This window comes from Rhodamnia argentea, chromosome 6 (genome assembly GCF_020921035.1).
Source record: "Rhodamnia argentea isolate NSW1041297 chromosome 6, ASM2092103v1, whole genome shotgun sequence".
Lineage (NCBI taxonomy): Eukaryota > Viridiplantae > Streptophyta > Magnoliopsida > Myrtales > Myrtaceae > Rhodamnia > Rhodamnia argentea.
Window position 1 is genome coordinate 25,836,047 of NC_063155.1, and position 11,608 is coordinate 25,847,654.

At 41.4% G+C, this 11,608-nt stretch overlaps 1 protein-coding gene across 2 annotated transcripts; it reads left to right on the plus strand.

Annotated features, from left to right (window-relative positions):
* Window positions 1–1,228: 1,228 nt before the first annotated feature.
* Window positions 1,229–4,400, plus strand: LOC115757455 (F-box/kelch-repeat protein SKIP11-like). Of its 2 annotated transcripts, none has more exons than XM_030697694.2 (2): window positions 1,229–1,345; window positions 2,482–4,400. In XM_030697694.2, exon 2 carries the CDS (start codon window positions 2,664–2,666, stop codon window positions 3,993–3,995), a length of 1,332 nt encoding a protein of 443 aa, XP_030553554.1. In that variant the 5' UTR covers window positions 1,229–1,345; window positions 2,482–2,663; the 3' UTR covers window positions 3,996–4,400. The 2 variants fall into 2 exon arrangements, with proteins under 2 accessions (XP_030553554.1, XP_030553535.1); XM_030697675.2 differs by lacking the exon at window positions 1,229–1,345 and adding an exon at window positions 1,437–1,837.
* Window positions 4,401–11,608: the final 7,208 nt, after the last annotated feature.

Here is an 11,608-nt window from a genome sequence, read left to right on the forward strand (position 1 = left end):
GAGATGATCGACCGCCCGGGCTCGCCGGCCCTTTTTAGGGGGTCAATTGTCATGGAAATTATTCGGACGTGCTCGATCCGTATGAATCTGTTTCGGTTCGGTCCCGCTTTGGAGCCGATTTATTCTGATATGATTCAATATGGATCGTGTTTTGAACACAATGATAAAGCTCGGAGAAAAACCTTTTGGATTGTGCATCTTTTGTCTCGTCGGGGATGTTATGGATGGCATCGTTCTGATTTAGAATGAGGCCGGTCTCGTGTTTGAGTTTGAATATCTGAAAATTTCGAGTCGATGAGCTTTCATGAATACCTTTTATTGGTTGGGATCGTATTTCCTTCTCTTACGGTCCTAACAATTTTGACTTTTAACTGGTGTGAAATTGTTAAAATATATTAAATCTTATGAATATCGATACAAATTATAACATTTAAAAAAAAAATTGTATGTCGGGGAGAAAGCGAGGTTTGCCCTCTTTCTTGGGGGGAGGGGGGTTAGGCAAAATTAAAGAAGCTCAGAGATAGCGATTGGGAAATTCAAAAACGATCGTGGAATTCATGTTCAACATTGGGGAAGTCCGGATTTGACCGGTCAACACGGGCATCATTACAGCAACAAACGATTTCCGAAAGGCCAAAAGGGCGGCAACAGCTGCAAACAAACTCCCCACCTACGCCGCGCCGCACACAATCATTTCCCTCAAGAAGCCAATACGAACCTGTTTACCACCACCACCACTCCCGCCTCGTTGACCGCTGACCCAAAAAGCAAAAAGAAAGCAAGAAAACAGAGGGGGAGAAATCGACCGCACGATCCCTTGGACCGGTCGACAATCCAACGGAGCAAAAGACGCGCTGGGAACGGCCAAGCCGGGGGGGGGGTCGGTCTTCTCTCGCGACAGGGACAGTTTCGTTTTACCCGGTCAACACGTGTCTCCACCGGCTACCGCCGGTGGCAGCTAAAACGGCGCCCGCAAGAAGCCAAGCAGGAAAGCACAAAGACGAGGGGGAAAAAAGTCCCGCGTCCGCCGTCGCCGCCACCCGCCACAACCCTCCTCATCCTCCACATCGACAGTCACCGAGAACCCAAAAAAGGCGGAGAATAACAGAATAATTTTTTTTAAAAAAAATTCCATTTTTAAAAAACAGAGAATAATGCGGCCTAAATTAGAAAAACCAACATCGAATTCGATTGGCCATAGAGAACCCCCCCACGCACGGCTCGGCGTCCGTCTCTCGACATCAGCTGCCGCAACGACTTACGGCGGGAGGCATCGATCCCGACGGACGAGGCCGGTTTGAGGATGCTGCAGCGCGTGTCAATTTGGGCAGTAGCAGAGATTAAGGTAACCACGAACACGACGATGATTCCGGGGATTTTCTTTCCTTTTTTCTGCAAGGATATTATGCCGAAGGATTAATCGAGGTGAATTTTGGCATGTTGAGGGTTTAATTTGGTAAATTATCGTTTTTTTTTGTTTATTATATCGAAGGAAAAGGGGAGGGAAAAAGGAAAAGAAAAAGATCCTGTGATTTGCGAGCTTTGTCGTGGTTATATACATTGTTTGGACTGCGATTAAAATATTAAAGCGAGTTGAGCGAGCGAGCGAGAAGAGAGAGAGAGAGAGGAGAGAGAGAGGGGGGGTCCTCCTTCGCTCCAGCCAGAGCCGAACCCAAAGCTTTGCTCTGATTTGCAGAGAGAGGGAGGGAGAGAGGCGAAGAACGCGAAGAACAGAAGCTGTTTAGAGAGAGAGAGAGAGAGATTGTTTGGAGCTTAAACTAATTAGAATCGCCAATAAAGACTTGCTTTTTCACCTCCTCTCCTTATCCAATCCCTGGTAAGTCTCCATTTCCGCTCTGTTGCTATCCTTCCTGCGCTTTTTCTCGCTTTCGTCTAATCCTACTTCTTCTTCCTCCGATGCCATCGTTCGTGCTCTGCAGTTTCAATTTTTTTTTTTTTTTCGTTCGTGTGTGTTTGGATTAGGAGAAGCATTGCGTTTCTTCGAGTAGCGATTAGTGGCAGATCTAGTCTATCTGTCTAATTCTTTGCTCCTGTGAGTTGGGTTTTTCTTCTTTTCGTCTTACTCAATCTTTACACGCTTCCCTCTTTTTCGCGCAAAAAGCGAAATAGATCTGCAGTTTCGTCTTCGGAATACTGGGCGGACTTGCTCCGGCCAATTCTTTTTCAATCGAATTTCGACCCTGCTTGGTGTGTTCAATTTTCCGCGTGTAGGTTCTTTTTGGTTCAAAATTCTTTTCGTTTGATGTCTGGTTCTATTCGTTTCTCTCATGTCTCTTTTACTGAATCAATTCGCGTTTGTGGGTAGCATTTTTTTCTTTAGCGAAGATCGTGATGGAGAAGAGTATTTTCTCTTTCTCTATCGTTTTTTTCTTTATAGATTTTCCATGCTGAATCAATAGGTCCATTTTATTTGAATTGAAGTGCATCGACTTCATTCCTTCTTTCTTTGGCCTCTAACAGGTGCTTTCTGTTCGTGAACAGACTTTGCTGGGACATTCGTTGCTCACAAGTCGCAACTTTGTTTAGAGGGTCTTCGTTTTCTGTGTGTAAGGGCGAAAAAAGAAAGAAAGCGCGGGGCTGATAAATCGGGTGTGCGAGTGGTTTAGTAATTTTTGGGTCCTCCCCAGTAGAATAACAGAGACATGTTGGAAGGCCGGTCCTGTCTGATCCCGAGGGTGCTTGCAAACTCTTGCCAGTCAGAAAGCAATTGGGCAGGTTGCATGAGTTTCCATCTTGAAATCGACATTGGGAGTAGCAAGCATCCTCGGGATATCGATGGCAACGAAGATCACCCACGCAGGAAATCGTTGAAACTTTCTGAGTTGCAAGAAGTAGATCAGCACGCTCAGGATTCGGGAAAACAATCCAGTGATCAACGTCAGGCTGGGGATAATTCTCATTTGGATTCCCTCATAGGTGCCATTGGGAGGGAAATCTCAATCAGCTGTCTCGTCCGCTGCTCGAGATCCGATTATGGTTCCATAGCCTTGTTGAATACGAGCTTTCGGCATTTGATCAAGAGCGGCGAGCTTTATAAGTTGCGTAAGCGGGATCGTGTGATTGAGCACTGGATTTATTTTTCTTGCCATTTACTCGAATGGGAAGCTTTTGATCCTATTCGTAGTCGGTGGATGCATTTACCCAGAATGATCTCCAACGAATACGTCATATTTCCTGATAAGGAATCCTTAGCAGTGGGTACAGAGCTTCTTGTGTTCACTAAGGATATGACAAATTCGCATGTGATATACAAGTATAGCCTTCTAACAAATTCATGGACTTCTGGAATGAGAATGAATGCTCCTAGATGCTTATTTGGGTCTGCGAGCCTTGGGGAGATAGCAATATTAGCTGGCGGTTGTGATTCGCAGGGTAATATTTTTAACTCTGCAGAGATGTTCAATTCTGAAACTCAGCAGTGGTTACCTCTTAATAACATGCACACACCCAGAAAGATGTGCTCAGGAGTGTTTATGGATGACAAGTTTTACGTGATTGGTGGTATCGGTAAAACTGAAACGGGTCAGCCAAGAGTTCTCACATGTGGGGAAGAGTATGATCTAAGGACACAAACTTGGACTGTAATTCCTAATATGTCACCTGTGAGGGGAGGGGAAGCGAGGGAGGCTGAGGTGCCTGCAGCAGCGGAAGCACCTCCTCTAGTTGCAGTGGTTAACAATGAACTGTATGCGGCTGATTATGCTGACATGGAGGTGAGAAAGTATAATAAGGAGACGAGGGTGTGGTTTACAGTGGGGAGATTGCCTGAATGTGCGGACTCAATGAATGGTTGGGGTATTGCCTTCAGGGCTTGTGGAGATAGTCTTATCGTCATTGGTGGACCTAGGACGCCAGGTGAAGTTTTTATAGAGATCAATTCATGGGTTCCAGGTGTAGGCTGTCCACGTTGGAACTTGCTTGCCAGAAAGAGTTCGAGTAACTTTGTGTATAATTGTGCCGTGATGGGATGCTAAACAATTGGATATCTTAGCATCTTGTGTACTTTAGCAGTTCCTCCCTCCCAAGGGTTGTACAAGATTGGCTTCTCCTTCAACACAGGATTCTTGCTAACGGGTATTTTTCCCCTCTTTCTTTTCATTTCTCTTCCCCATTGGGACTAGGGAAGAACGGGGAATAATTTCAGATTTCCTTCTTCAAGAATTATAGCAATTTTTTTCCCAAAAGAGGAGGTCATGATTTCACTTTCATCTTCAATACATTAAGTTTCATTTCCACCATTGAGTTGGTATTTTCCTCTTTCTTGTAAAGATTGGAACATCTAATTGTCGGCTATCTTTTAGCTGCAACAGGTTCTGAGTTTTATCTTCACAGGATACAAAAACCAGACATAAGAGGCAAACTCTTTGCCGTCCTTGGAATTGGCTTTGGTTAAAAAAAAGAAAAAAAGAAGGCACTAAAAAGTGGGTTTATTTGGTATTCTTGGTGGTTTGCTTGCATGTCATTTGTTCACTTTAGTGTTGCACTAATGAGTGGAGCTTTTCCCAGATTCTGGTCTGTTGCTTCTCTTCATTTTAGACTGTATATCTTTGCGGAATTCTGCTGTAGCACGTGTCATTCAAGTCAATTAGATGAGTACAGCGGTATAATACATTGCGTTGAGAGGGGGATCTTTGTGTTTGACAATCTCGAATCTAATCAGATTTAGCGTTAATATTGATGTGGGGCAAGAGCTCTAGGATTTCTGTTAGCAGTAATATTTGTTTGACTGATAAAAACGAATTTCTTCCAATTTTTTGTCCTTTATTTCATCAATATAACGATCTGTACACTATGAGAACATCTTTGTATTGGTTTTTCACGTTTTATATAGGATGCAATAGTTCTCAGGATAGCGACTCGGATTGTAGGGTCGTGATTGTATGACCCTGTGATTCATTATCGTAAATCGCTTAAAATTGGGTCCGATTTTCTTTTCCGTTCTACCCAAATTAATGAACTTAGTGAGAGTGATGATGAGCATGAAACCGTGGATTCTTTTTTTTTTGGGGTGAGGGTCATGGTGGATGTGCTCATAAAAGATGGTTGTTAGTCAGTGGATTTTAGCTTGTTTTCTTATGATGTTACAGGGCGTTGTTTGTCTAATTAGCGTGTGAAACTTGATTGGTCTGCCACATGTCATGATTTGTTTGAACTTTGAACAATATGGCAGGATATGATTTATGCTTAAGTTGAATATTGAGAATGCCAAAGTTTAGTAATGACCTCCAATTAAGTTGGAGGACTACTTTTCAGGTTTATTCTTTCTTTTTTCATGTTAATACATATGCAATTTGAATTAAGAAAACATTTTTTTTTTCACATTTTAGGCCTCAATTATTGAATTTCTAGGATCTTATGATCCTCATCCCAATCCTGACAATCTTGTATATAATTGGTTGTCTACGTGAAGTTAATCAAGAAGTTAATCTGGAACAGCTTAATAATCCAATTTATAGTAATGTGCATGTGTTTTGGTCATAATGGGCACTTCTTTGCCATAATATCTCAAAAATCTGGTAATTGCAGAACATGTGTTGTTCATTATAATTTATCATTGTTGCTGAGAAATCCAGTTGCGAAGGATTTTAACATGATGGCAGACTTCATTTGCTGAAATGGGCACATTTTGTTTCCACGTATTAGGACAAGGTGTCCAGGTTGATACGCATGAGAAGCAAAGAGCGACCACAGAGATATTCAAAACTGCAAAACCGGAAAAATTTCCTGCCTAACAGTTCTTGAAAATTCTTTATGCCGGGATGTCTGCAATGTTATTGTTGGTTGAAAAGTATTGATAAGAGCGGTCAAGTATTAGTGGTGATAATGGGGCTATTCGTTTAATGATAACAGTCTTACAAGAAAGATGTCATCCAGTATGTGAGAAATGACTTGTGGGTAAAATATTATATGGATCCAGATGATCTGATTTTGGAAATCTCTCTTCATACTCTTCCTATATTTGATAGTTGATTTGTGAATTGAGCTCCACTGGAAAGGCGTCTAGTCGTGTGAGAAATGACTTGTGGGTGAGATGCTCTATTGGAATCTGATGTTAGGTGTTGACAGTACTGGCAGTTACATTTAGCTGTTGCATCCATTTAGCAATATGCATGACATTGTACTTGTGTTGTTATTGATGTTCGTCATCCTGAAAGCAGTAGACGTTCACCATGTTGGATAGGTTTCCCTGCCAAAACTTGCATTTTTTTTTATGATGCACACATATGATGACTAAACTCTCATTTATAAACATAAATGAGGCTGCTCGCTTAAGCAGAGTGCACAGCAATGTACTTGTGAATAATATCGCGACATGCCTGACAGTGCCTAGTCTTATATACATATGTAGGCAGGAAGAGCATGTAATTGACAGTGCCTACTGTGTTCTCCTTCGAGATTGGAAAAGATTGGATGATGAATGTCATCTTAGTATTAACATAGTATTTTCTGATTAAGCATGGTTGTTTGTTTCTGGTAGTGCTAGGGTTGTTTGGTATGGGTAGCGTTTTTGGCCCGGACCAAAAGAAGTATTTAAAATCAAAAGGTGCGCAATTTGTGGTTGACCTTAAATGGAGGATTCAATATTAACCAAAATTGCGATTTTAAGATTCCATTATTTAAGGTCAGTTTGCTGTCTTTCTTCAAATACTTTTTGCTTTCCTTCATAAAATTTTGAAATTGAAAGAAAAAGTGCATTTGGAGATTATGAAAAAATATCCAAATGAGTGGATATGTCGATGTTCGTGTATATTAAAAGGTTTCAAATATTCGACCCTATATATAATTACAACACAGGAAAGGTAACATGGAAAAGGTAAAACACCCTCCAAACACAAACCCTAAAATAAAAGTCAGAAGGTAAAAGTAGAGATTCTACCTTTAATATTCTCTATATACCCTGTTGGTCTTGCCTAATATTACTCTGTCAGAGATGTGCGCTGTTATGAGTTTGTTGGCAAATCTCTTAAATGTATCTTGAAAAGCTCTGGCTGTGTATGTATGTGTGACACAGCTCACATGTGCATTGATGTGAACTTGAGTAGGATTTGTCTTCCCTACTGTGTCCTTGCTCTAGTCATAGCGAATTCTAGTGATTGCCAGCGCTGTTGGAATTTGGATTTTATGGCAGTTTTTTTCCTAAGGGGACCAAGCTCATCCGTATGACAGAGCAGATAGGTCGTGTGCTCTATTTTTGTTACTGGTGCTGTTGGCTTTTACTAGAGATAGACAAGAGGAGGGGCTAATTTGCGGTGCTGAGGAGTAAGTATCCTTTGCAATTGAAAAGGGGGCACACAAAATTGAAAGTTATGCTTGGTCGTGGCAGGGGGAATAGAAATGAATAAATTGCAACAGTTCAATTACACGGAATCTTGAGAACTGTCTGGCTGATGCCTGTGGGAAGCTAGCTGGCTGTCGGCCTTGAGTTTATATTATGGTTCTGTTGTAGTTACTTTTTGGGGCCTTGATATGGATCAAGGCAAAGAGTAGGCGGGCTCTTTGAAGGCCAAATGGCTTTCGTTCTGCGTCTTGTGCTAGGCTAAACTTGCCATTGCAAGTGGTGTAAACTGCAATCAGCAGTTTGATAATCTCTCTTGGTAGTTGGCTCATGAATGCGTCAAGGCATTGATGCTAAGACTTTGGCCAAAGGTTTCGGAACATCTTAGATTGATCTGAAGTTGCGGTTCCAAATAGTGTGTTGATCCTTCTGCTGTCTAACCAATAGCCTATGTTGGTCTTCTTCTTGGGTTGAAAGCTTTTCGCAGTTTTGATTGTTGAGCTTTGGTATAAGAGGTTGGTAAAAATCTCACGAGGAGGTTTACTACCTCTCCAATCCATTATTCTAGGAGTGTTGACATCGATGGGAAGTGACTACTTTGGAAGTTGAGTCGGGTGAAACGTCAGCTTGATATGACGATCGAGAAACCAGGTCAGCTAAAGTTCTTACATAACACGAAGTGAGGCCACAGATTTCTTTTTCACTTAGGACTCTGTAGCTTTGCTTTGCCCTAACTCGGGTTTCTTGTCTTCAATTAGTTGGTACTGTCGGGTGCCCCGTTTATGGATGCTAGTTTTGAGTCACTCGTGACTTCTTTCGGTGAAAATCCCGTCTCGTTCTGGCCGGTTGTATTTCGCGATTCGCATGCACGATTGGACCTGTCCTGTCACCTTTGCTTCTGCTTCTTGTGGATATCGAGTGCGATCGACATGGGCTCAAGTAAATTTCTCGAAACCGATTAGCTTAAACGTATAAGAGGCACGCTTGGGTTTGCGAGGAGGGTACTTGAGCTGTGAGAGTCGGCTTCTTCGGTTTACTACCCGCAAAGGCCGGATTGGCAAATGTTGAAGGACGGACGTGCGTAGTATATGTAACTCGAGAGGTGTCCAACTCTGTAGAAAAGAAAATTCTCGAAATTTTGACGGGCCCTTAAAAACCATATAGGGTATGGTTCATTTAAATTGAGTCTCTCCACTATTATGTTCGCCGTCGGCATAAGATTTTATGCGCAACACCGTTACAATCTTTTAGTTCCGATTGAATTATAACGCCCCGTCGAAATTGGGCCGGACAAAAATTTTGTTAACACGATCGTGTCCTATTAATGTTAGTTCAATACCTTGTGATGTTTCTCCATATCCCATAAAGACCCGTGGGAAAAAAGGGTGTTCTCTATTCCTCCTTAATATACTTAAGTCTCCATATGTCTTTCAGACAACATGATGTATTTAATCTAAGAAAAATTATCAAAAAAGCCTTAAATTTATTGTAATTGTGTCAATTGTACCAAATCAGTCATTTTGATCAACCGACGCCGACGTAGACTAATGTAATAGTATATCCACCCCGTACCCCTCAATCGGATCCATGAGGATTTTGGGGGCAAATACCACCACCACCACCGCCGGAACTCGGCTCCGACAAACAAAAAGTTGTCAAAATCAAAGCGCACAAAAAATCATTTGATTCCCTTCAAAATCCAATCCATTGCAGCTCTCATGATACTCTCTCTCGAGAAGGTGGCGCATTAAAAGCTTCGATGTTGATGATTAGGGAATGGTATTTGCGCGAGCATAGACCTTTGCTCTTGGTGCTTCCCTAGTGGGGTATAAATTTTTTTTTTTCCCTCTCTTTTTCGGCTCTAATTTGGGCCAGAAGATAAAAAGCATCATGTGTTCTTTTCCTTGTTTAAGTGGGGGCTGCGTCACGATCGCGAGAGATCTAGGAGCCGCACCTTTTGGAAGAAGTGTTGCGATCCTACATATCCACTAATTAATCAAATACACTTTCGTATGTGGAGCATCCCTTTCTTGGCCTTTTTTTAATGTCGGAATTCCGTATCGGAACGATCCTATGATCATATTACGGACCGATCGGGGGTGTTAGTTGGGGGTCGCCGTCCCTCTTTAGCCGCTTAGTGCTTGGTTTATTTATGTGGTTAGTATGTACTATATTTAGCTCACATTAGGCTATTGTGCAAATTTTCCTTTTGTTGTCTTGCCCAACCTTAGTATTTTCCGATTGGGCATTTAAACATTCACATGCATTTGTAGGGTTTTTCATCAGTATGGGCTCTCCATTTACTGGGTTTTGATGTCATCTTAGTCCCCCTTGGAAAATATGATTTTCCCTTAAAACTGTTGTCCACTGCGGCTTTCAATTAGTAAGTATTTTGTGGATTTACATTACGTACGCCTCTGTTGGAAAATTCAACCTCAAAGCTTAGCCAGGGTTGGACGCACCACCCCTGCTTGAAAAAGGGCAGGATATGACTCTGATGGTATTTCAGAAAGTCCAACTTAAAAGTTTACTATTTTAGAACAGTTGAAAGCAGTCACACGGAACCTTCATATGGTATCAAAGCCAAATTATGCTCATCTCATGTGCACGTCCACCGGCTATTCATGTTTCGCATGCCACTCCTAATCCGGTTTGCACATAAGAAAATGTGCTGAAAAATGTCACACTTTGCTTGATAATGGGGTTTATATTATCTTTATATACATGTGGCCTCCCTTCCACTTACGAGCTTAAGCTTTTGGGTCGGACTTTCTCACCGCCATCGTTGTAAATTATTTCTAATACAAGAGGTTAGGAAGTCGAGATTCCCATTTGCTGATGGAACGAATTCATTTTATCAAAATTAAGAACGGGGAAATTGTCCAAAAAACCTAAATTTATTACACTTTGGGGAATTCAATCTGAACTATTTTAATTTTACCAATTGAGCCCTAAACCTTTTGACACTTTGTTAATTGAGTACATCACCCAATTTTTCCGAGAAATTTCTGACATGAATGCTACACGTCCTACGTGGATTGTTTTTATAATTTATCTAAAAAATGGAGTTTTCTTTTTACTATTTTTGTTTCTTTTCTCCTTTCTTCTTTGTTTCTTTTCCTTTTTCTTTGCAAGTCTGGCGAGGGCCCGGCCGACCCTCGCTGGGTTTGAAAGAACAAAAAAAAAAAAGGAAAAGCAAAACAAAAAAGTCTTTTTTAAAATTTTTATTTTTATTTTTAAATTGTTCATGTTAGCTCCAGCCGCCCTATGTGAAACCACCGGCGTCAAGTCGGCGATTTCCGATTAAAATTGGCTGGATAGATTCAACCTGGCAAAGTGTAAAAGGTCAACGACTCGATTGACGAAATTGAAATATTTGTAACCGAATTGGTCAAAGTACAATAGCTTTATGACTTCTTGAATAATTGTTTTTTTACCAATGAAGAATCACGAGCAAAATCGAAGACGAAATTCCTCTGCTGGACCAGACCCCATACTTCCGGGCTTTTCAAAGCAAAGCTTGAGTTAGGGCTCTAATCTCCGAGCTGGCTTTCAACGTCCTAAAAAAAAAAACGATAATAATCAGATCGAAAGCATCAAAATCTCAAAACGACATCTCCAATCGGACGCGTCACGAAAGCTTTATAGAGCCCCCCATTGGACGAAGCCAGAAATGTAGACAGACAGAAACGCACGAACACGACGACAAAAACCGACACCTCAGAATGGAATGGCGCCATCTCCATCATCACCATCATCATGGTCATCATCATCATCAACCAACCGGCAAAGCAACATGAACCATCCTGTCCCAAATGGGACCACGTGCCTCCGTGGTACAGGGCACCGCCACGATTGCCACCCCCCCTCATCATTCTAACCAACCCGAATCGACCCTCCCGCGCAAAAATGAAAAACATGATCCAGCTCGCTTCGCGAAAAAACGAGTGATTCGAAAAATATTTTCCTAAAAATCAACGCTCGAAATAATTAGTCAATAGAAAATACTTTTTATCATCATTTTCGTCGCAATAATTTAAAAAAATAAAATTTGCAAAATAAATGGAGGTCCGTACTTGTTAAATGCGAAAGAATCATGTGTTTATGCGTTGGAGAGATCCATGTTGCGTGTATCCAAATCCTCTGCGCATTGAGTTGTCACTAGCCACGTGCATGCCGTTTACAAAACTAAATGAAAAGAAAAATATTTCAACTGTTCGCGAAAATGTATAAACACATATAATTACGACAATGGATAAAATTTTCAGTAGCTAAATGTTTCAAGCGATGAAAACGATTGTTTTTTAAGAA